Genomic DNA, 26,468 nt, shown 5'->3' with positions numbered 1-26,468 from the left:
ATCCCTCAAATAATGAGCACTCCCTCAGTTTCCAATTCTTTGACACCACAAAATTAGCTGCTATAAATATTTTTGTGCAAACAGATCCCTTTCTTTTTTCTTTGATCTCTTTGGGTCACAAATCTATTAGTGGTATTGCTGGGTCAGAAGGAAGGCATTATTCCACACTGTTCTCCAGAATGGTTAGACCAGTTCCCAGCTCCACCAACAGCTTATCAGTGTATCCATTTTTCCATATCACTTCCAAGATGTCATTTAAATTTTCTGTCATCTAAGTCAATTTGATGGGTGTGAAGTGGTACCTCAGAGTTTTCTGAATTTGCATTTCTTTAATTATTAGAAATTTGGAGCATTTTTCCATAGGTTATTAATAGCTTTAATTTCTTCTTTTGAAAACTGACTGTTCCTATCCTTTTACCACTTATCAATTGGGGAATGGCTCATATTTTTATATATTTGTCACAGGTTCCCTATAGATTTCAGAAATGAAACCTTTATCAGAGAAACTGACTATAAAAATTCCCCCCCTAATTTTCTGCTTTTCTACTAATTCTGGCTGTGCAACATCCTCTTAGTCTATGTGTTTCTGCTCTGCCCTCCTCCAATCTAGTATTCACTTCCTTGTCAGATCAATTTTCCTATGATATGAATCAAAGATGTCACTCTAGGGCTCAAAATCCTCACTGCCTATTGAACATGAATCCTTTAACTACTATTCTAACACTCAAATCACTGTATTGTTATCATTATATTTATTGAAAACACTATTTAAAGAAAATCTAAACTAATCTCAAAAGCAAATCAATAATTAATACAAATGTTTTGACTATATACAAAGAGAGGAAACAACTAATAAATGAGATCTGATATGCCAAACTGAAATACTGCTGGAGTATCTGGAAACTTTACAAACTTCATGAATCTGGATGACAAATGCATCAAATAGGAAAATATCCTGTGCTCATAGCAAAAAAATTCTGGATTTTGCTTTTTAAAAGATGACTAATGATGTTTTTTTTTCCCCCAAGTAAAAGGAAAAAAGGGATAGAAGGACAGAAATTAAGACTTGATGATATAAGCTCTTCTGGAAATTCTGAGAACTCCAGATAGAAAGGAAAGGGAAAAAGAAAGTTCAGACCCCCTTTTTTCATAGGGATTTGAGGTAGCAGATAGCAGCGATGCTTAAAAGGTGACAACAGTACCATTCAGATACACCTTTACATAAAGCAAAGATTGGATGAATGGTAGATATAGAAGGAGAGAGGAAAGCTGGGATTCTCTCAATTAAAGGATTGGAAAGATTTGAGCAGTGGAAGATGGAAACTAAAGAAGATCCCTTGCCTACTCAGAGGGGTAAGCACAACAAGTAAGGGCATGAACCCCTTCCTAATTCACTGACAATGGATAGGCAAGGAGGCATCAAGGCCTAGTAGATAGCCAGTCCAGAAAACTTGTGCTCATATCCTCTCTCTATGAAATATACTGGCTCTATGACTCTGGCCATGTCTTCTCTGTGCCTCAGACATCTGAGCAAATGACCATCTGCATGATAGTTTCCTCAGTGGAGTTCCCTAAACCAATTAAATCATAGGTCTAGTTCTAAAATTGATACTCACAGAATTGTAATGTCTAAGACAAGGATGGGGAACCTGAAGCCTCAAGGCCAAAGGTTCCTGCCCCTGGACTAAGAATTCAGATAGTATGAGAGTGACAGGGATACTTTTTTTAATCTACTGAAAAAATTATATATAACAAAGAAGGTAGTGAACAAATACTTGCATTAAAATGTGTACTAAAAATCCTCTAAAGTGTTAATGAGTAAAATATTACTTGCCTTTATTTTGTTATCTTCTATTGAAATTATCTGTGCACGCAGCCAAGCATCTTCCTCTGCATTTACAGCAACCAGTTGTCCAACATACACAGACTGTACTGATGTCACTTTAGGATTCTTACTATAATATTCTTTCATTTCATCCTCCATTAATTCTTGAGCAGCAGAATAGTCTTTGCCTACATACCTGCATTAGTCATAGGAAAAAGGAGAAAATGAAATAATCAAAAGGAGAATACATACAAACTGCTCATTTTACTGTACTTTCTCCAGGGCCTTTGATGGTCCTTACTTTATTCCTTCCAGCAGCAACAACAAAAAAAAACCAACCCGAGAAATCTTAATAAGGATTTGTCTCATGATAGTAAAATGCAAACAAACTACCACACAGAATAAAAAGAAATCTTAAGAGTTTGGACTTCAGAGGCCATTGGTTCTTACCCTACACTTAAATTCTGAAACTTGTCTACCATCTCCCTCTTCCTTGGAGACTTCCCCAGTGATGAAGTCACTCTCCTGAAGCAGCCCCAAAATGTGCTTCCAATGCATCAGGCTACTAACTGGTTCAGAATTCATGACATACAAAGATGACAGGGACAGAAAACATGTTCTAACACATCACTATCAGATTTGAGCTTAAGGCTAATGGAAGTGATTTTTCATGTGTGCAGTGAGAAAGAGCACAATGGAAATCTGGCTAATCCAGTACCACATGCAAGCAAGGTCAAAACAAAATTCATTTTGAAAAGCAATTCAATTTTACCCAGAGAAAACAGTCTGAAACACATAGAATTTAGCATTTTAAGCCTCTACTTAGTGATCCAGCATGAAAAATTACAACAAACCCTTGATTCGGAGATGATCTGTATTCTGATAAAATCTGTGTAAAATGAAATTCCTGACATCAAGATCTGTTTTTTCATTGCCTAATTTAGATTGGTTCCTCTCAAATCTCACTATTTTCCCGGTTATGGTGAAAGGGTTACAGTTACCCTACTGCATAGATGTCTGTCACTAATAGCCATCCTATTTTTCTGCCAGGGATCATCTTCCTTGCAGCCATTACCATTCCCTACATTTATGAAGGGAATAGTGACTTCTTGAGATCAAGGACACTTTGTGGAATTTATTGGCACTTTGTAGAATTTCCTTCCTTCTTTGTTTGTAGAATTTATTGTCGCCACCTCTTCCAGAACAAAAAGGCAATAAGAATTCATTTAAATTCTATATTATTTGCCCTTCCCAGCCTACTATTTGCTCTCTTGTAAGGTAAGTAGACCAAGCATATGAGCTGCACATGAAGGGGAAAGAGGTAGCAGGGTCTAATCAAAAGGACACTGGATTTGCACTTCAGTCCTGGTTCTGTCATTTACTAGTGACTTGGTTATGTCACTTGCCCTAAGGTACATTTATAGAGCAAGGCAAGCATTAATGCTTTAAGAGATTAGTTCATGGGGAGGCTAGGTGGCGCAGTGAATACAGCACCAACTCTGGAGTTAGGAGGACCTGAGTTCAAATTCAGCCTCAGACACTTGATACTTACTAGCTGTGTGACCTTGGGCAAGTTACTTAACCCCAATTTCCCTGCCTTCCCCCCTCCAAAAAGAAAAAAAAAAAGAGATTAGCTCACAGACTACTTTTAATCACCGTTTTCAGAAACTCTGATTAAAGACCACCCTTCTTTCCAGTCCTAAAGGGAAAGCTCCTATAGACTACTACTTGAATCTGTACAGCAAAAACTAAGGTGTTGTTGGATTCACTGGGATCAAAGGTTTCATGGAACCTGGCATACCATCATGGTCAAGTATTGCTGCCACGGATAAAAAGCTTTAGATACAAATTATAACATTTACACAAGAGAAATAATTGAAATGATGAAGAATTATAAAGCAATACTTGCCTGATGACAACTTCATTTGTGTTGTTCAGTTCAACAACCAAAACCGATGGTGATGGTTCAGTTGGGATGATTAAAGGAGGAATAATTATTTCTTTTGTGGAAAAATCAGGGTTTTCTTCTTCTTCTATCTGCAAATATTCTTGTTCAACCATGGATGTGATATCATCATTCTTAATGTTTTGCTTTGTGCTATTCAGGTTCCCACTAGTGCATTTTGGCAGTTTTGCATAAAGAATGGCCTTTTGAGGATTGTCAGAAATGTGGTCTACAGTGCATACATCTGACAGTGAGTCAAGATTTTTCAATGCATCTTCAGGAAATTTTAATTTGTACATATCCTCAAATGCTTTGGGGAGTGCATTTGCCCAAAGACCACTTGAATATTTCACTAACAGCTCTGCAACCTTCTGCTTAAAGTCATCATTAATGGAAGCTGACCCAACTTCTGAGAATTCTTTTGAAAAAGATACTTGTTTTGGAGCTGGCAACTGGGACTGAAGTGCTTTTTCATTGTCTGTTTCACTTTTCAAAAGCTGTCTTCTCTTAGCTGGATAAATAAGCACATCCTGTTGACCACCACTACAAGGTTTTTCTACCTTTAAAAAATTAAAATAAAGAAAATAACATTTTTCAATTATTATGAATAATCTGAATTCCATTTTGTATATATTTTTCAATTTATGCAAGAAAATGTAAAAGTTTATCCATAATTATCCTTTGTTGCGACATGCTTCAGTTTCACTGTCTTATACAAGGCCTTCAGTTACTTGACTGGAGTATGAATCAATTATTTATTTTAAAGACCTAGACATTTCTAAATCTAAAAGGACAAGATACCCATTTGACATAAGACAAATATGATGCATTTGGTATCACAACTCACCATATCTTTCCAGGCTCATTATACACACACTAGGCCTTTTCATACCAGTCAGATTTACCTTTAGAGGGAGCCAGGGTGCACAGTGGATAGAGAGTTGGATCTGGAGTCAGAAAAACCTGATTTCAAATCTAGTCTCAGTCACTTAATAATTATGTGGCCCTGGGCAAGTCACTTAACCTCTGTCTGCCTCACTTTCCTCAACAGTAAAGTGAGGATAATAATAGTATCTATTATTGTTGTGAGGATCAAATGAAATAATATTTGTAAAGTATTTAGCACAGAGCTTGGCACATAATAAGTGCTTGTTTCCTTCCATCTCGGTGCCTGTACATTGTGTGTCTGTCATCCATACTCCTTGGAATGCATGCTTTCCTCACCTCTGCCTCTTAAAAGTCCTGAGATTCTTTAAAAACTCAGGTCAAGAGCTAGCTTCTTCATGAGGTCTTTACTGGCTCTCCCTGGGGACCAATGTTTTCCCCTCCCAAACTGCCTTACATGTATTTTGCATATCTTAATATACCTTTGAGGAATGCTCTACTCATGGCACTACCACCCCTTCAGTAACAGGAATGTACTCCAAGAAAGTCAAAGACAGAAGTTCCATATTCACCAAAATATCTGTAGCAGTATTTTTAGCGAAAGCAAATAATTAGGGGGAAAAATAGATTCCCAATCAAATTGGCAATAGCTGTAACATTTTTTGGTACATACATGCAATGGAATTATTACTAGAGCATAAGAAACTGAAAAATACAGAGGAGCATATATAAGACATGTAAACTGATACAGAGTGAAGTGAGAAGAACTAAGAAAATATACCCAATGTAAATGCAAAGAACAAAAACCAACAGAATGCCTTGTAATTACGATGACCAAGTCTGGCCTCAAAGAAGAAGAGAGCAGAGATGTGCCATCCTTCCTCCTTTTACAAAGGTGGGCACTATCTGGCTCAGGAGATGTGTTGGTTGGTTTTGCTGACCTGTCTTTTTTCCCCTCTTTATGGTTCTTTGTTTAGAGAGACTAGTTTTTTGGGTAGGGAAAGGGGAGAATTAGAAAATGTAGGAGACATGAAAAACAAAAGACAGCAACACATAAAAAAACCACCTGGGATTTAAAATTCACTATTTCTTTTAAAGTTCATCAGAACTTAATTTAAATCTTTGAAACGCAGTATAATAGAACTTCAGTTACTCAAAGATTAACTTCTTAGCACCCTCAAGCATCAAGAACAATTCTGATTCAGGAAGTGTAAGAAAATTGCCTTTGATGGTGAAAAATACAGCTCCTATGTGACTGTGGACATGGGCTCTGTAATGATTATAATAACTTGCTAGATATCGTGGTGCTTCCCTTCTTTACAGAACAACAGGTCAATGGGAATACACAACAACCAACCAATCAGAAGGATTCCTGAAGTCCAGGGTGGTTGCCCAACATACTGGTAATCCTTTGCAAGTGAACTCTAGATGAACTTGGAGATGCCTGCAGAGATCAGACCAGCTTCGAATGGCTCAAGGGCAATCTCGAGTAGCAGCTGCAGACTTGGGACTTTCCAAATAACCTTACTCCCTGGCTTATCATACCTACAGATGTCTTCTCCCTTAACCGCCTGCTCCCTACCCGAATGCCTCTAGAAACTATATTGTCTCACCCTTTTTTGCCACTCCCCTTAGAACAGTTGAGAACCCTTTCTGTCTCTTTCCTCTCTCTCCCTGTTCCCTTGTGAGTTTTTCACAAGCTCTTCTCAGACAATAAACACTTTTGTAATCTGGGGTCAGACTCATTTAGAGTTTCTCTTTTTGGGCTTCGGGTACTTCTTTAACACAACTAACAACAAAACATTACAGGACAACCTCCAAATCTCAAAGATTATGCTGGCAATGATTGTTTTTTTTCAAGTGAAAGGAGTATTCCATTAAATATTAAATTCTATTTCTATTATTATCTATTTCTATGATTATTAAACTTTAAATTCTGTTATATTCTATTAAATATTAAAAAATATGCCAACCTTTCTGTACTAAAACTGAGAAACAGAAAATTAACAGATGACCAAAGAGATAAGAAAACAAAATGGCAGCCAGATGTAGAAAGAAAACAAACATGAAAAGTAGTGGCAGTGATTAGAAAGGGTTGATGAGAGATCAGAAGTGGCAAGAGAAAAAGTGAAACTTAGTCATACCAGGTTGTTTATGTATGGGACAGGTAAAAGTGTGGTTTCTCAGAGACTATCTGTAAAGTAAGTAAGTCCTTAGGCCTTAGGCCTAAGTTTCCATTTTTCTAGAAATTATGTGACTGAAACTTTAGAAGTCTTTCTATACGGTTGCTCTATTCTAGTCAGCCCCTTTTACCCAGCTTACCATAAAAGAGTTAAGTTTCTATAGAACTGCAAGAATTGCTGAACAAGACTGTTGATAAGGAGGACCAGGCAGTAACCTTGGGAAGTTGAGGCAGTAGCCTTGAGAAAAAGCTCAGACCCTGGTTCCCAGACTAAAACTCCTAGATAATACTAAAAATAATGAAGAATGGAAAGGAGCTGGTCAAATCCAGCAGGTGGATTTGACCACTCAAGGCACTCAAGTCCTGATAAGAATGTGTTTAGGGTAAGACTGAAGGGGGGTTCAGTATTCTAAGATTGTTACTGCGCCTGCGTAATGAACTTCATGTATTATGTATATTATCCAACAAGATTAGAGCCTCATTAGTAATAATTATGTTAATGTTTGTAACCCTTTTCTTATTTAACTCAGCTTTAGCTTCTATATGAAGGCCTCCTCTCCCAGGCATTGTTCCAGTGACTAGACTGCCCGCTTCTCGTGAGATTCTAATAAAACTTCCTATTTTCACTTTGAGGTCTCCAAGTAGTCAGTTTGGGTTAGGGTCTTTGTACCCCACACATTTAGATCCTTTCTTCTTTGATAACCATCAAAACCCACGGCCTGAATTTGTCTAGACCCCAAAGAACATTTTTCTGAGTAATATATGTGTGTGCCTACATATACACACACATTTCATTTTCCGGGAAATGTTTATTACTCTATGTATGGGTTCATAATTTTTGCTTTTTTTTAACTGCTAAATTAACATTTGAAGCTTTTGCAGTCATTTTATATGGCTTTTATTAGGTATCAGGATCATACTTCTGGCAGCCATGATATGGTACTCTTTTTTCAGTCTGGTGACACTGTGTTGAGAGTCCACTCAGTCTGTGATACAGTAGGAAAAGTGCTTGGAGATGGAGTTAGAGAACCTTGGTTCCTATCCCAGCTTTGCTGACTACTACTTGTGAGTCTACATCTCTGGGTGTCAGTTTCCTAATCTATAACATGAAAGAGCTAGACTTTATTAGAGGTACCCTTCAGCTATAAATCTATCATCTCAGATCTCTCAGATGTTCCTGAAACCTGGAAAAAAGCCAATCTTTATCATTCTTAGGTGAATATGGTCAATTATCAAGATGGCAGTGGAGTCCTGACCAATCAGACATCTCCAGAAGATTTGTATAGTTTGGTCATAGTAATCACTGACATAGATTATTCTCTTAAGACATTAAATCTAAGAAATTTTGGCATACAGTTGGTCCTTAAAGTCTGTTGAATTGAAATGATTCTATTCTGTTGTACTGGGATCTTTTAGAATTTCAGAGACATTCACCTCTTTTAAAATGGCTACATATTAACAGGTGACTTTTAAAAACACCTGTATTCTAGTCATTTTGGTATATTTTATCTGGCCTACTACAAATTTTGAAGGCAAGGGCCATGTCCTGGTCATCTTTATGTCCTTTGTAGTACCATACATATTTGTGAGTAGATACACAATTAATATATTTTGAACTATGAAAGTAAGCTTCTATGATTGAAGTAATTCAGGATACAAGGAAGAGTCAAACACTGGAGCACTATGCTAGATGCTAAGTGAGATAGACAGTTTACCAAAATAGTCCCTGCCGTTGTTTTTAAAGATATCAGAAACACATAGATAGCTGTAATATACTCTAAGTGCATTACAGCTTAAAAATTGAGGTTATATTCAGCCCAAGAGCCAAAGGTCATGGTGAAGGGATGTGGATTCAACTAAGGTTTCAGGAAGACATAGCATTTAAGTTGGCTTAAAAGTATGGATAAGAATTCCAAAGCCAAAGAGAGGATTGTATTGTAGGGATAAAGGACAAGGAAAAGTATAAGCAAAGGAATATAGAAAATAAAGTATAGCATACATGGGGTAGGGGACAAAAGTCCAGTATAAGTAGCATAGAATATAAGGAAAGAATTAATATGAGATAAAGTTAGAATGGTATAGTGATGGCAGATGGCAGAGTGCCTCAAATGTCCATCACATTTGGGTTTGAATATCACTTAGTAGAAAGACCTGTAGGGGTGCATCCACACTAAAAAGCTGGGACAAAGATGAAGAGCAAGTAGAAAAAAAAATAAAATAGAGAAGAAAATAGGAAGAAAATCAAGAAAGTATGGTAAATATTTGAAATGAAACAAAAAAAAGTGTAGCTAGTAGGAAGGACCAAATATGATTAACAACAACAATCAAAAAAAGTCAGTTAGGACTTAGGAGGTGACCTTTGAAAAAGCAGTATCAGGAGAGTGGCAGAAACTGGACTACAAGGGATTGAATGATTGTGTTCACATTTATGTAGTTTTTCAAAGTATTTCACACATATTATCTTATTTTATTTTTGAGGTTCAAAGGAGTTAAGTAAAGACTTGCTCAAAATCACATTGTTGGTGTCAAACAAGGAATTCAAATCTAGGTCACCCCAGACTCCAAGTCTAGCATTCTATCCACTAGGAGGGCATAGACAATCCCCCCCACCAATAAGTTTATCAGTGAAGGAAAAGGGAGTGATAAGAAGTCAATTACTTAGCAAGTAAGGTTCAACAGAAGGATTTTTTTAAGTACTGGGAAGATTAAGACTATCTTGTAGACGGATGAGAAGCCTGACCGAAAATGCTTCCAGGAGAGCCAAGAGGGAATAGGGCTCAAGGATTAGACTTAGGAGAGGGGATGTGTAGCCTGAGTAGGGCACAAGCAAAGGAAAATATGTAATTGTGGAGAGAAGTTATATAAAATGGAAGCAAGCACCTGAGGAATTTTATATTGGATACCCTTCATTTTAATCAAAGAGGTGGGAAGCTAGGTCATTTGCTGCAGATATGTGAACAGCTGATTTGGTGTGCTATGAACGTGCAGCAGGTGAAAATCAGTTCAATTTTTATACTTTTCCCACTGCAAGTGGAAAGCTCCTAATAGAACTTTCTCCAGTGACATTTAAGAGCTCTAGAACAGGAATGAAGCAGAAATAGTCAACATTTATATAACACTTAAAGGTCTGTAAGTGCTTCACAAATATTATCTCTCTTGATCTGCACAAAATTCCTGTGAGGCAAGGCTATTATTCCCATTTTATGGATGAGGAAACTAAAGCTAAGAAAAGCTAATTGTTTAAGGGGAAAAGGAGAATTCAGGAATGAATAGCAGAAGGTCAAGGGAACAAGGGATCTTAGGTACTACTTATAGAAGTATTAAATTGGCAGACTATAAGGTAAATGCTGGGTATAATTAGAGCCAAGTGAAACACGATTGAGGTGAGAGGGGGAAATAAAGGAGAGGATGTCGGACTTGAACCAGAGGAATGGAATTCAGAATGAGGTAGAAGAATAATTACTCATTGACTATGAATGGGAAGATCAAATATGGGGATGCTATGATTAGAAGGTAGAATATTATAGCTTTATACTTTGGAGGTGGTATAATTCCATGAGATGAATGAATGAAAAAATACATGTATTAAATGCTTAGTGTGTTTAAACTACTATTATGCAAACAAAGCATTGAAGATACAAATAGAAAAAAAGGAGACAGTCCCTGCTTCTCAACGAGTTCACAATTCTAACAGGGAGATAACACAGATGAAAGTCCCGTGATCCTTAGGATGCAGTAGCTAATGGTAAGGTCTTGGAATATGGCAGAGTAGGTCAGAAAATTCTAAGCTCTCAAGACTTCCCCCCACAGACCTGGAGGGGCCTTTGGAATGTGTTTAGGCTACCTGACATGTTGGCCCATCATCTACTACAGAGAGCAGGCCTTCGACTGGCTGTTTGTGTCTTTAAACTTGCTTTTTTGCCCCTGTAGTTCTCTTTTGAGGCATTCTTATTTGCTTCATCTAGAGGGTGAAGGTCATAGTTCACCTACAACATGGATGCAATAAGCTGAACCAGTGAGAGTCTTCTTCCCTTGCTCTCCCTCTTTTACCTGTGGCTCCAAGAAATGTGCCCAGGGGTGTTTATTTCTGTTCTGTATTGTTTGTTCTCCTTAGTTTTAGGTGCTAGGATGATCGCCATGGCACTTGGGAGTTTGATCATGAGCACCTTCTTGAAGCCAGGATTGCAGGTGGGATGATGCAGCCATTTTATTAAATGTTATATTCAATTCAACTTTAAAAAAATCAAGAATGGTATTGATTAACCACCCACTATGTGGCAACTACTATGTTAAGCACTAGGGATACAAAGAAAAAAAGTGAAACAGTCCGTGCTCTCAAGGAGCTTGTATTATGTTGGAAGAGACAACACTAACACATACAAGTGTGTGTATATATATATATATATATATATATATATATATATATATATCATATGTACTTACTGTATATACTATATATGCAATTATATACTATCTCACAGAGTATTATATATATATATAAATTAAAGAAAAGATTTTCCCCCACAAAAGAGATAAAATATCACGTTAGGGCAAACAAAGTGAGGGGACAAATAAGAATAGGGGTACAAGAGGTATTCCAGGGAAAATTTGAAGAGATCAGAAGAAAAATCTCAGGAAAAGGTTTGGTCCAGGTGAAGAATAAACACCTCCAGGCTTTAACAACAAGTGGAAAATACTGGGGTTAGTTGGTTTGAGAGGTTGCCTTGACCCCAGCCATAGGAACTTTTACCTCTGGGATAGTGAGGATAGTTGGGTGTCTGAGCCTGGGAAGATAGAGGGAACCTCCGTTGACAAGAAACACCAGATCCAGTTGTGCTTCGAAGAGCAGCAGGGGAGAAAAAGAATCAGCACAGTCCTGGTGAGTGCAGAAGCTGTGGGGCAGAAAGCCCCTGGCTCTAGGCACTGACAGCAGGTTGGAAGTTCAGCTTTGGTTCCAGGCTAGAGAGGAGAACTGAAGATCTGGGGCAAGAGGTATCATCCCCCATACCCCGGGGCTAGAGGTGATTATAAAAATTAAGCTATTACCACCAAAAAATGCACAGGCAAAGGAGAAAGAATCCAACTATAGAAAGCTCTGGTGGGAACAGAGAAGACTGGGGTTCATCTTCAGAGGAGGATACTGAAGTAAAGAAACCCCGCAAAAGTAACGTCAAATGGTCACCTGCCCAAAAAGATTTCATAGAAGATCTTAAAAAAGACTTTAAAAATCAAGTGCCAGAAATAGAGGGAAAACAACAAAAAAAAATAATGATCCAAGAAAAACAAGAAGTTTATGAAAGGAAAAGTCAACCAATTAGAAAAGGAGATCCAGAATCTTAAGGAAGAAAATGATACACTGAAAATTAGAATTAGGAAAGGTGAAGCCAGCAAAATTATAAGAGATCAAGAAGTAATTAAACAAAATATGGATAATGAAAAAATAGAAGAGAAAGTGAAACTTAAGAAAAACAACAGATTTGACTAGATCAAGAAGAGAAAATATAAAAATAATCAGACTAACTGAAAGTTATGATCAAAAAAAATCTTGATACAATAATATAAGAAATAATTAAAGGAAATTGTCCTGAAGCATTAGGACAAGGGGGAGAAGCAGAAATAGAAAAAAAAATCCATCACTCACCACTTAAAAGAGATCCTATGAGCAAAATTCAGAGGAATATCATAGTCGAATTCTGAAACCCCCAGCTCAAGGATAAAATGTTAAAAGAAACAAGAATGAAACAATTTAAATACTATGTACCACAATTAGCATCACACAAGACCTAGCAGCAGAGATATTAAAGCACTGCAGATCTTAGAACACTATATATTGAAGAGCAAACTGGGGATCCGCCCAAAAATCTCATACCCAACAAAGTTAAGCATAATCCTGAATGAAAAAAAAAAATGAACATTTGATTAAATTCTCAGATTTTCAAGATTTTGTTAAAAAAAACAAAACCTGAACCTAATAGAAAATTTGACATACAAGAGCCAAGAGAAATATAAGGTACACATCAAAGCTGGAATATAAGGGATTCCATAAGTCAGACCATTTACTTTTGACATATGTAAAATGTATATCTAAGATTCTTATTAATAATTGGCTAGTTCATAAGAAAGATTGGGGTAAATCTGAGTATGATATGAATTTAAAAAGTAAGCCATTTGGGAACAGCTAAAAAGAGTAATTATTTTATACAAATGAGGTGAAAGAGGAAAAATTGTCATAAAGGAATTAGATTGGGGAGGAGGGTTGGTAGTTCTGGTAACCTATTTTCATGGGGAAAGGGTTTAAGAGGCAACAATACATACACATACACACATATATAAGAATATAAAAGTCCTCTAAATTCAGAAGAAATAAAACAGTAGGGGCATAGGGAGCGAGGAGAGGACAAGGGAGGGATCTTTAGAGGGGAAGGTGAGGGAATAGGTAAAAGGGGAGTATAGAAGGGTATTTAGATTTATAGGAATGGGAAGAAAGGGGAGGGATCCTTGAAGGGGGATAAGCAAGTAATAGGAAGACTAGGTAGTAGGTAGAAGTAAAGTAGAGGAGGCAGGAGGGATAGGAAACAGAAGATATGCATAAACATAAAAAGAAAGATCAAGAGTATAATTTGTTTGGGAAAGTATATGTCTATATATGTATGTATATATCCATAACTATGGAGAAGCATATCCACACTTAATTGTAGCCTTCTGGGGGTGGCAGGTGGAAAAAAAGAACAAGGTAAAAAAAAAAGTGCACAACAGAGAACAAAAGAAAACTTACAAGGAAGCAAAGATGGACAGTTTTCAACACAATGTGTATTATTTATCATACAGGCTTTCTTGAAATGAAAATTTTTTGTTACATAGTTTGAATCCTCATGTTACATTCTGCTACGAACATGACATGTCCATTTCCAAAGATAAAGCCACATGCACATCTGATGCTGATCCATTTCCCAGTGCCAAGGCCTCTGGGGGGATGAGACTTTCTGTATTCTTCAGGAGTTGTGGGGGGCTACAGCAGTTGCACAAAACAGCTGCCAATTCCCTCCGGCCAAGGGCTGTTTTCCTTGATACTGACTCCGTGGTCAGCAGCCAAGAGGGGCACTTTTATGCCCAGGTCTCTAGTGCTCAAGCACTGTCTCCATCGTCATCTGTTGAGGTGATAGTGGTTCAGCTAACTTGGCCCATGCTGCCTTGTCCATCTCCTTCTCTCCAGGGGCCTTTGCTGCTTAGTCTAGTTTAACTTGTCTGCCCCCACAAGGGGAAAGGTGGTAAAGAAAAATGGTTGAAGTAGGGTAGAAAAAAAAAGCTATTGGCCATGTTATCAAATTCCTACAGGGTCATAAGTAACAGAAGTCTCTCAGAACCAGAGTGGGTGATAGGGATGGAAGAAGATGAAAACCAGGCACTGAAGGTGAGAAAGTTAGAGTGACCTGGAAACTGGAAAATTATTTCAGAGACAGAAAGGGGTAGTATAAATAGTGCAGAGTCCTCAGAGAGGAAAATTTATTGAGGAACAGTAGTGGAGAAATGGTTTGGAAGCGACAATGGATGAAAATGAGACTGAGGGTTCAAGGAAGGCAGTGTCAAGTGCTTCTTGTTCTTAAGGAAAATGGAGAGCCATGGCTGAGAGAGCTGTGCAACAGGAGCAAAACAGAGGGGCATGCTCTGGTAATGAAGAACTAACCCACTCCAAAGTTCCAAATGTTATTGGGATCACTGGGGTTTCTCTCTGTACTTCCATTAGGTTTCTTTCTTCCCCATGATCCTTTGTTTCTTGATAGTGGGAGCTGGGTTTCAGAGCAAGGGAAGATGAAAAGGCTGCCAACCCAGTGGTGGGTGACATCCCCAGACAGCTTTTGCTCCTTGCTGTGAAGTGGGCATGAAAAGTAGCATTCCTATCAGTCACACCAACGAAGCCCCAGAGTGATGCTATTGAGAGTATGTTATTGCTTTCCCCCTTAATTACTTGATGTTCCTAGAAGTGTGGATTAAAAGTAAAATGTCCATTTTTTGTGTTAAATTTGTTGTGTCCCTCTCTGGATCTTTCTTCCTTGCACTCACACTGGTAGCTTATTCCTTTAGCAGTGACATTTGTGTTTTTATCATCAGGCAAATGTCACTTCATCTGGGATAAGGTTCAGTCTTCTTCTCAGGGACTTCTTGGGCCCATCCAAATTAAATTAAAGCTGTTTTATTTTTAGGGCTAACTTCACCCTTTGTGAGAAATAGGGTACCCTAGCATCTCTCTGCCACCACTAAATTGAATACTTCCTCCAGAAATGGCATTTACCCTGAATATGGAAAAGTAGCTAAAACAAGTATTTTTACAACTCAGAGACCATTTTAGAACAGCTCTAAAATGAAAATAAAAGTACAAACATAATGGATTTCCCATGCTCAATCTTAGGGACCCAATCAGAAAAGCCTCTGTCAGGACCTGTTTAATATTGTTTAACCTGTTTAACATTGACTAGGTAGTATTTATATAGCATTTTAAAATTTTGCAAAGAATGTCACAAATACTATCTCATGTGAACCTCACAACACTGTGAGGTAAGTGTTATTCCTATTCCCATTTTACTGACAAGAAAACAAAAGCACAGAGAGGTCAAATGACTTGCCCAGGGGCAAATGCTACTAAGCATCTGAGGTATGGAATTTGACTATAAGCACATACCTCTCTGCTTTCAGAATGCATTTTACAGAAAGCACATCCATCAGCTAATTTTCTAAACCATATCCTGACTACTGTAATCTAGTTTTCTACTTCTGAATCTCTCAGCACAGTATTTTACAAAAGACCTAACAGAGCAGCAGAATTTGCTGATAGTTTTCTCTGCTCTGAATGACCCAGTCCATTCTCTTTTCTATACCAGCAGGAACACAGGCTAGTTTTTCTTTTATTATTGTCAGTGTGTGTTTATCCACAAACGTCCATCTCCCCTCCATAGTTCTAGAATGATGGTTTCAGGCTAACACAACCTGCTGATAAGGTTTGGATTTGGAGGAATACTCTAAATACTAGCTACTACCAAATCACTGGGGTATCCTTCAAGCAGGGTAGTATAAAATTTTAAATAAAAGTGACCTGCTTCATTCTGTTAGTAGTTGAAATGAAAGTGGTTGTGGCATAAACTGTAATCACAGAGTCATGGGACATAAGGTTGAGACTACTGGATTACTAATTTTTCTTTACTCCAAATCCAGCATTTTATTATTTCCTTTTTTAAAATGTTGATTTATTTATTTTTAGTTGCAACATTCACTTCCATAAGTTTTAAATTTTCTCCCCCTGCTTCCCCCCTCCTTCCCCAAGAGAGCATGCAATCTGATATAGGCTCTACACACACATTCCTATTTTCATGTTAGTCATGTTGCATAGAAGAATTACAACAAATGGGAGAAACCATGAGAAAAAAAACAAAACAAAACAAAAAAGAAAACTGTCTGCTTTGCTCTGCATTCTGACTCCATAGCTTTTTCTCTGGATGTGGACTGGAGTACCATTCTTTTAAAAAACATGTTCCATTAGAAGTTGGATCCAACGTAATAAGGCGGATGGAGGGCAGTTCATGATACTATTTCTTCCTCCTCAACTCCCAGTGCTTAGCTCATACTCTATTTGTATAGATCTTTTATTGTCTTTATTAGACTGGGTGAAACTTTACTTATTCTTCTTTGCAACCTCTACAACACCTACCATGGTGCCTTACACACAGCAAGTGCTCAATAAATACTTTCAGAAACAATAATTGGAATTATATAGTGTGATGCAGTGTAAAGGACATTTAGGAGGATCCTATGGAACCCTGGGAAAATTATAACTTTTCCCTCTCTGTAAAATAAGGGGAATGGACTAGAATTTAGTCATTAGATGATCTCTACAATGCCTTATAGCTATGGTATTGTTATTCTAGTAATGAACTGAAGAATTGTTTGATATGACTGATCCTTCATTTTTTCTTCTTGTTGCCATCATTTCTCTCATTTGGCATAAAAAAATCAATAGGTCATGAGCCCTCCATAATTGGATCTTATGTTGATCCTTTTAATTCAAGTAATAAGCAATTAATAGGGTCACCTTCTCCAGAGAGTGAGGCCCTACTCTTAAGGCTCTTGTATTGAGTTTTATGCTCTAGTCCATTAGTATGTTTGCTTCCAGGGTTCCTTTTCAGATGCACATTAGATTTTTAATTTTTTATGTATGCCAACATAAGAGCTCCTGGACTTAAACTTTCCTGCCTCATACTCTGGCCAAACCAAGTATATACTTCAATGGATTCATGACATTCTCAAAGTTTTTTGTTTTGTTTTGTTTTGTTTTTTTACTGATGAGTGGGACATTTACTGATGCAGGTTAAAAAAAATTGCTTTTTTTTAATCTTGCATAATTCCTAACTAAGTCTTTCATCATAAAGGATCTACATAACTTACAAGAGGGACTTTCTCTGGCTCTTTTAATTTTTGGTGGATAACTATCTATCCATCTATCATCTCCTGCCACCTCCTTTTCTAGGCAAATTGTCCTCTGATAATATTTTTTATGTTACTTCATGTGCAAAAGCAATCACTATATCCTATTTATAGCCAGGTAGCGCTTTACTCTCTTTTGGGACACTAGCAATTTCTATTTTTCCAAGATTGTTGTATTCCATGATCTAGAGGATCCAATTTCTCAAATATGATCCAGCCCAATCATTAAATCTGGCCAAGTTAATTTTCCATTTGCAAAACTTGTCAAAGATATATACTAATGGATGAATTCAGTGATCCCAGTGCAGGTTATAATCAGAATATGGACATGTTCTTCATCTATCTTGGCTTTCCAGTATGGATGGCCAGGTCAAACCACATAACCATGGATCTTGGAGTACAGTAATATTTGGTGTAACCAGCACAATGTTATCTATAAAACAGGAGCACCTGGAGAATCTTACTGTTTATATCAAACCCTACTTCTACTTGCACTTTATGGAAGACATTTTTCAAGACACTGATTTTATATAGTGAGCATGTGATTCTCACCAACTTATGCTGTGCATGATATTGCTACTCAGGAAAATGCTGAAAAACTTATCATTGTAAGAATAATTATTTTATAAGTCTTGTATTGATCAACCAATCAGCAATCATTTACTAAACACATACTAGGTTTCAAGCCCTGAGCCAGGAGCTGGGGATACAAAGACAAAAAGGCTACACTTGTATCCGGGTCTTCCTAACTCTGTGCCTGGCTGTCTACTGCAGTGCACAATCCAGATTTTGTGACTGCTTTGTAAAGACTGCTGATTCATATTGTCACTATTCCCCAAAACATTCAGTTCTTTTCCACTACCACTGCTATCTAGACATGCCACTCAAATCCTGTACTAGCAAAATGAAATTTTTGAACTTATGGCTTAGTACTTTACACTTATTCCTATGGAATTTCATCTTATTAGACCTGATCCATTTTTCTGGCCTGTCAGTGTCTTTCTGAAAACTCTTATCTGATACATAAATTATTCCTACCAAATTTGCATCACCTGCAAATTGTGACAATGTCAACTCCATCTTTTCCCAAGTCACTGGAATAAAACAAAAATGTTAAGAGCAAAGGATCAAGGCAATGCTATTTTCCTGGTTTCATTTCAGGTACCACTGTAGTCACTTCTTTATACATGACACTGGGTACTGAAGGTAGTGTTTACAAGTGGTTGTTCCACTATTATCACTTATGAAAATAAATTGCTATACATCAACATCTGCTCCATTTCAAATCAATTTGTTGTTCTCCCTCCAGTTTCATCTATAAATGTTCTCAAATGATCTGTAAAATCTACAAATGTCTCTCAATGGAGGCATTGAACCAAGAATATTGAAAATACCACCTAAAAAGGGATGAGAAATCAAGGGTTCTCAGAGGTCTTTGTGCTCCCACCAGTTCATAAAACATAATATAATTCTCAGAGGTCAAAAAAGTTAGGAAATACTCATTTTAAAAATCATCTACACATCAAGAAAACTGGAATTCCCACAGAAAAAATGAATAAAGAAGTAGAAATGATGGCACACTAGCACTTCCAGACTTCCAAATAAAGGAGAATACAAAAAAATAAAATAGATTATTTCAATTACATGAAATTTTAAGTTTTGGCTGAACAAAATCATTGTAATTGGGGAAACTACTGTTAGGAAAAATGTCCATCAAATGTCTTAGATACAGGTCTGAATGCCTGTGTTGTTTTTCAGTCATGTCTGACTCCATTTGGGCTTTCTTGGCAGAGATACTGGAGTTTGCCATTTCCTTCTCCAGTTCATTTTACAGATGAGGAAACTGAGGCAAATAGGGTTAAGTGACTTGCCCAAGGTCACACAGCTGGCTAGTTAAGTGTCTGAGACCAGATTGTAACTCAGGGAGATGAGTCTTCCTGTGCTCTGTTTACTTTACCATAATATAATATCATAATACTTATCTATTGAGGCTTATGTTATTATGGAACAAATACTATAAGCCTCAATAGATAAGTAGTTAAACAAATGAAGAAACAGTTTGAAAAGAAGAGTTACAAACTATTAACAATTATATGAAAGACTGCTCTAGTCACTAAGAGAAATGCAAATTGAAATAAATTGACAGAAATGACAAATTTGGAAAGTCAAAGGTTGAGGGTCTATGAGAAGACAGGAACACGAAAATGCTACTGGTAGAATTGTAAACTGGTCCAACTACTCTGGAAAACAATTTAGAATTATGTTTAAAAAAATGAAAGGAACTAAAATGTCTATACTCTTTGATCCTGAGTTTTCAGGACAGGAATATGCCCAAAGAAGATCAAACACAGAAAAACGGGTCATGCGTACCAAAATATTGCTGCAGCACTTCATATGATGTCAATGAGCCAGAAATTACAGCGAGTATCCTATCAACTGTGAAGTTGTAATATAAAGAATTCAGGGGCAGCCACGTAAGACAGCAAGTAAAAGCACCGGCTCCAGTGTCAGGATGACCTGGAGATCAAATCCTGGGCTCAGACACTTAGCACCCACCCAGAAACACCTGGCCGTGTAACCTTGAGCAAGTTACTTAACCCTGATTGCTTTAAAAAAAAAAAAAAAAAAAGAATTCAGAGAAGCATGGCAAAATTTATAAGAAACGATAAAGAGTGAAGTAAACAGAACCGGGAAAACAATATATAAACAAATAAATGAAATTAAGTACTGTATAATTTTAATGACCAAGCTAAACAGGACAGGAAAGAGAAGAGGGAAAGAAAGGGGAAGGGGAAAAAAAAGAGGAAAGGGAAAGGGAAAGAAAAAGGGAAAAAGAAAGAAGGGAAGGAAAGGAGAAGGGAAAGAAGCAAGCACTTATTAAGCACCTACTGTCTTGCCAGGCACTGTCTTATAAGCTCTACACAAATCTTACCTCACTTTACCCTCATAACAGTTCTGGGAAATAGGTGCTATTATTATCCCCATTTTACAGATGAAAAAGCTGAGGCAAACAGGGTTAAATGACTTGCCCAGATCATAAAGCTAGTAAGTGCCTGAGGCCAAATTTGAACTCAGGTCTAGCCACTGCACCATCTAGCTACCCGAAAAGCTGAGAAAATTAGTTTTCCTCATTTGAGAAGTGAGCAACTGTGGGTGTTAAATGTTATGTATGCTGTCAGATGTGAGTGATGCATCAGCTAGTTTTCATGAACTGTTTTTCTTCTTTTATAAACCTTTGTGACAAGGCAAGGTTACTTCAGTAAAAGAGGGGAAAAGAATATATTTGAAAATGGTTATGATGTTAAAAACCATCAAAAAAACAAAAAAAAAAATCACCACAGATGGTTTTGATAGGATATCATCATCAAACTCATCCTGGTAGCAGTTGCTACCAAGAACCAAATGAAAGGGAGTCTTAGTTACCTACCTCACTTTCCATATTGGGGGGTGGGTTATCTTCAGAGGGTTCTTGTAATGTTGCAAATTCTTTAGAGGCATTTTTGTCCCCAAAGAATTTTTGGACAAAAATGTTTTAATTTTGTGTGTGTGTGTGTGTGTGTGTGTGTGTGTGTGTGTGTGTGTAGGGGGGGATTTTCTATTTTCAGACTTCCAAATTAGGACTAAATTTTTTTCTTTCTCTTTCTTTTTGTGTTTTGGAGGGGGGAAGACAAGGTAACTTGGGTTAAGTGACTTGCCCAAGGTCACACAACTAGTAAATGTCAAGTATCTGAGGCTGGATTTGACATCAAGTTCTCCTGACTCCAGGGGCAGTGCTCTATTCACTGCGCCACTTAGCTGCTCCAATTGAAGTTTTTAAGGAAAAATAATCACAACATATGCTAAGAAACACCACTATTTAATTATCTAGTATAAAATAGAGGAAACAGAACTCATGGATATTATGATGTTCCTTCTGTACAAAGACTTTTGTAAGACTGCCAAAAAAAGGAAATCTTAAACAAACATTATTAGTAATACTTAGAATTTCAGAGTATGTATATTTTAATTTTTTAAAAAAGTTTATACAAACTCATTAAAGATGTACTATATTTCTCTGGATTTTAAACCTCACACCAAAAGAAGAAGAGAGCTGGGCTAAAGATATGAAAGGAATTCATCCATTCACAGTCCATTCACATCAGGCATGTTGCCCCTGGGGTCTGGCAAAAGACTTGAGTGGATGGGGAGTGTTGTTAAAAGCTATATTGAAGTGACAGTAAGTGACACAACACCAATCTCTGGATCTGGACTCAGATCAATTCACATCTAAGTAACAGTGAGAAAGAAAAGTTATCACCCAATTCAATTTTATCCCGTTGGCATATTTGTAACAGACTAATAACTGATTTATAGTTTTCTATTCATTCTTTAATCTCTGATCTAAGAGCGAAAGTAAGCTATTAGTGAAACAAGCACACAGATCAACTATGAAGGGAAAGCAAGTTGTTTAACAGCATAAGGGAAAACTAAATACTCACAAAAAATCAATCTATGGCTAACATGACAAAACAGGAAAATGATAAATGATGGAGAAGATGTGGGAAAATTAAACATTAATTCATTTTTGGTGGAGTTGTAAACTGATCCAACCATTCTGGAGAGTAATTTGGAACTATGCCCAGAGGGCTATAAAACTCTGCATACCCTTTAATCCAGCAATATCACTTCTAGGGCTGTATCCCAAAGAAATCACAAAAATGGGAAAAAGATCCACATGTGGTGGCCAAGAACTGGAAATTGAGGGGATGCCCATCAATTGGGGAATGGCTGAACAAGTTGTGGTATATGAATGCAATGGAATACTATTGTGTTATAAGAAATGATGAACAGGGGGATTTCAGAAAAACCTGGGAAGACATATGAACTCATAATGAGTGAAGTGAGCAGAATGAGGAGAACACTACACAGTAACAGCAATATTGTGCAATGACTGACTTTGATAGACTTAACTCTTCTTAGCAATGCAATGACCTAAAACAACTCCAAAAGACTCATGATGGAAAATGACATCCACATCCAGAGAAATATGGAGTCTGAACGCAGATTGAAGCATACTATTTATTCTCTTTTTTTTCTTTCTTTCTCATGGTTCCTCCCATTCATTCTAATTCTTCTATACAACACGACTAATGTGAAAATATTTAATAAGAACGTATATGTAGAGCCTATATTGGATTGCATGCCATCCTGGGGAAGTGGGAGGGGAGGGAGGTGGAGAACATTTAAAACTTATGGAATGGATGTAGAAAAGTAAAAATAAATTAATTTGTAAAAAAAAAAATCAATCTAAAACACTTTTAAATAAGGACAATACATTCCCCAAAATTCGTTTTATTGTCAGAGAAAAACACAGCTTGGTTCAATAAGAAATTCCTGTAGGAGATGAAGCCAGTTTTTTTTTTTAATGTTTTTATAAATGAAATAAGAGAGCTAGAGGAAGAAAATTGGAAATGAGAGCTATGGAAGCAAGAGTTGGAAAGGGAATTAACAGCTCAGCACTAAAGGTACAAAATCCTGGTCAAGTAACAAATGCCCTGAAAATTAGAAGGAACCAAAAGAAGCTAATGATTCCATTTGCTAACAATAACAACAGAAAGTTGTTTGTTTTTTTGTAAGTCAAAAAGCTGAAAAAATTAAGAGGAAAATGCTTTTAAGGTATTATCACATAGCAAAAACAAAACAAAACAAAAACTGACCTGGAAAAGAGATTAAGAGATAATTTAAGAATCACCTGAGAGCTACTACCAAAAAAAGAACCTAGTCATCATATTCTTAAAAACAAATTATTAAAAAAAACCATGTAGATCTTTAGAACCTGAGGACAAAATTAAAAAATACAAAAAATCTCACAAGTTATTGTTAAAAATTAAAATTAAAGTAAAAAATTAAAGTTAAAAAAGTTAAAATTAAAAATCTTATAAGAAAACCCCAAACAAAAACTGCCAGAAACATTATAGCCAAAATCTAGAGCTTTCAGGTATGAGCAAAAGAAATCATTGCAAGCATCCAGAAAGAAAGAATTCAAGCACTTAAGGAAATAGTCAGAATCACACACAATTTAGCAGGCATCATCATAAAGGAACAAAGACATTGGAATACAATAATCCAAAAGGCAAAGGGCATAGGCTTACTGCTAAGAGTAACTTATTAAGCAAAACAGTATAATTCTACATGGGGAAAAAAACCCAGATTTTTTATGAAAGAGAGGACTTATAAAGCATTCTTGATCAAAATACCACAGTTGTGTAGAGAAACTGTGAAATATAAATGCAGATTTTTTTAAAGTTAAATATGAGTGAATAATCATAAAGAACTAAACAAGCATATACTACCGTGTTTCCCTGATAATAAGACACTGTCTTATTAAATTTTTTGGAAAGAAAAACACCAGAGGGCTTATTTTCAGGGGAGGGCTTATGTTGTCCTGCCTCAGCTCTCCTCCGCAGCACTGCTCTCAATGGCGCCAGCAAGCAAATCACTGGGGAAGAACAGGATGACGCGCTCACTGCTGCAGCTCTGATTGGATGCAGCTTGGAGCCCGGCCTGCGTTTCATGGGGTGGGGGGGTGGGGGGGCACGGTGCATACAGAGGGTACCATAATGTAGCGTGTAGTGCAGGGGATCACCTTCACTACAGTAGCCATCTCAATAGGGCTTATTTTCGGGGAGGGCTTATTTTAGAGGAATCTTACACAGTAAGGGGAGGGCTTATTTTTGGGATAGGTCTTATTATCGGGGAAACACGGTATTTACATTCTAATATGGAGAGATAATAATACATGTGTCCTTTATGAACTCTAGCATCAACAGGAGTTATATAGGGAGTCTATTCAGACAAAGGACCTAGGAGTGATGTTTTGATGATGTTATAAGAAAAAAGAAAAGGTAAGAGAACAAGAAGAAACCAGGAAAGGGAGAGGAAGGTTGGGAATAATCATCTCACACAATGGGTACAGAAGTAGAAATCTATACAAAAAAGAAGGAAGGAATGGGTGGAGCAGTTGACACTTGGAGGAGGAGGAAATGGGAGAGATCATAGATTGAGGGGAACAAAACAAACTCTAAGAGTCTTATCAAACCAATAAAATAGTATGTTCCCAAATAACCATTCTCTTATGCTGTTTTGTACACTAAAGGTGCACAAAACAGTTACAGTTCCTCCTCTTATGGCAGCAAGGAATTGGAAACAGAAGATGCCTATCAACTGGGGAATGGTTGAACAAGTTATGGTATATAAATGATATGGAATACTTTTGTGCTGTAAGAAAATGATGGAGATGGTTCAGAGAAACCTGGAATAACTTATATGAACTGATGCAGAGTGAACAAAGCCAGAAGAACAATTAAACAGTGACAGCAATAAGGTAAAGAAAAACAACTCTGAAAGAATTAGGAACTCTCATTAGTATAACGACAAGCCATGATTCTAGAGGACTAATGATGAAACATGTTACTCCCATCCAGATAGTGAGGTAAAGGTCTAAGAAGGCAGAATGAGAAAGAACCGAGAGCAATTTCTACAATGACAACAATGTGCTAAAGACAAATAAGAGAAACCTGGGAAGATTTGTATGAACTAATGCAGAGTGCAGTGAATAGTACCAGTAGAACCACTTATACAATGACAATAATATTGTAAAGACAGTTATGACTTAGGAACTCTGATCAGCACAATGATTCCAGAGAATTCACGATAAACCATGCTACCTACCCTCCTGACAGAGAGGTCTGAGAAACAGTTTTGGGGGGCAGACCTTGCCAATGCAGAAATTAGTTTTTCTTGACTATACATGTTTGTAACAAGGGTTTTGTTTTTCTTTCTTTCTTTCTCAACTGGGTGGATAAGGGGTGATACAAAAGAAAGAGAATTTTTTATTTAAAAAATACAATTTAATTTTTAAAAAGGTGACAGAGCCAAAATGGATAAAATTTATTAGCTTCTGTACATTTATCTACCACACTGTAACAACATTTGCTATTTATCGACTTCAGATATGCCAACATTGAGACAATGTCTATAAAATGCTTTGCACTCCTTGGATGAAAGCTTATATGACTGACAAAAGTATCATTGCTATCATATTTTATTTGGGGAGACGGGGTAAAAAAAGAGGAAAACCTACCGTGCAAATATGAGGCCAGTGTTCAAATTGTTGAAAAACTCCTTGGTTAAGTTCTTCTTTATACAGGTCTTTGTAAAATTGTGGAAGCTTTGATACCCAAATGCCATTGTTATGCTTGTTTAATATCTCCTTAATTCGCATCTGAACCTCATCCATTTTATAAGTGTTAGACACTGGAGGCATGATGTTTGTTTTTTGAATAGTCTCATTTAAATTATCTTCAAAGCAAAAGATTGAAAGAATTAACTAAAACACTCAGTATTTTGTCTAAAGATGAAGGAAAAAAAAACACTTTGTTACCCAGTACCTTACCCAGGAACAGAGGATCATAGACTTAAAGACTCAAAGATCATCTGGTATAATTTCCTCATTTTACAGATGAGGAAACTGAGGCCCAGAAAAGTTCAGTGACTTTTCCAAAGCTTAACACTGCAGAGCCAGGATATGAACCCAGCTCTTCTGAAACTAAATTCAATCTTTCCATTCTATTACTCATCTATCTATAGCTTTTTCTGCTCATTAGTCTACTATTTCTGTAAACACAACAGGGGCTTCTAGGTCTGAGAAGGCTAAATATGGGAGTCAAGAAAGATTAAGTTGCAAAGGACAAGTGCAAGCTCATTTTACCTCCACGTCAGTCAAACAGGTTGGAGAGGGTCTAGGAGCCACACAAAGAGGTGTTACCCAAATGATAACATTCTGTAACTTTGCTTAAGATTTTATTCAGAAACAACAGGCTGAAAGCATTGCTACGGAAGAATGAATAAAATATGCATTTCAAAAACAAGCTTTCTACCTCCAGTCCAAAATATGCTTTATACAAAACTGGTAGAGAGGCAATGACATATGTTCTAACCCACAAATTTTATGGATGTTAAAATCTGTAAGTGTTTTAGTTTGTAAAAATTACTTTCCCAGTATGTAAAACTTGTTCAGTTTTCTCCTTTAAGGAGAATGAGCAAATAATTTTTGAAAAGAAATCCAAAGTGATCAGTCTATAATAAATAATAACCAAAGTTTACATTTACATAGTAAT

At 36.9% G+C, this 26,468-nt stretch overlaps 1 protein-coding gene across 6 annotated transcripts in view; it reads right to left on the bottom strand.

Moving 5' to 3' along the window:
- Positions 1–26,468, bottom strand: part of TDRD7 (tudor domain containing 7) — a 128,899-nt gene that overhangs the window by 47,295 nt on the left and 55,136 nt on the right. For all 6 annotated transcript variants that reach the window (XM_069095348.1, XM_069095347.1, XM_069095349.1 and 3 more), the window contains 3 exons: positions 25,433–25,650; positions 3,735–4,330; positions 1,835–2,021 (listed from right to left, as the gene is read on the bottom strand). In XM_069095348.1, the coding sequence (XP_068951449.1) occupies positions 1,835–2,021; positions 3,735–4,330; positions 25,433–25,650 (1,001 nt within the window). The remainder of the gene's footprint in view (positions 1–1,834; positions 2,022–3,734; positions 4,331–25,432; positions 25,651–26,468) is intronic.

The sequence above is a fragment of the Petaurus breviceps genome, unplaced genomic scaffold (genome assembly GCF_028583685.1).
Source record: "Petaurus breviceps papuanus isolate PSGF00001 unplaced genomic scaffold, PetGlider_PUasm1.0 226, whole genome shotgun sequence".
Taxonomy (NCBI): Eukaryota; Metazoa; Chordata; class Mammalia; order Diprotodontia; family Petauridae; genus Petaurus; species Petaurus breviceps.
The sequence above is the reverse complement of the archived record's forward strand: the minus strand, read 5'-3'. Positions and strand labels throughout refer to the sequence as shown.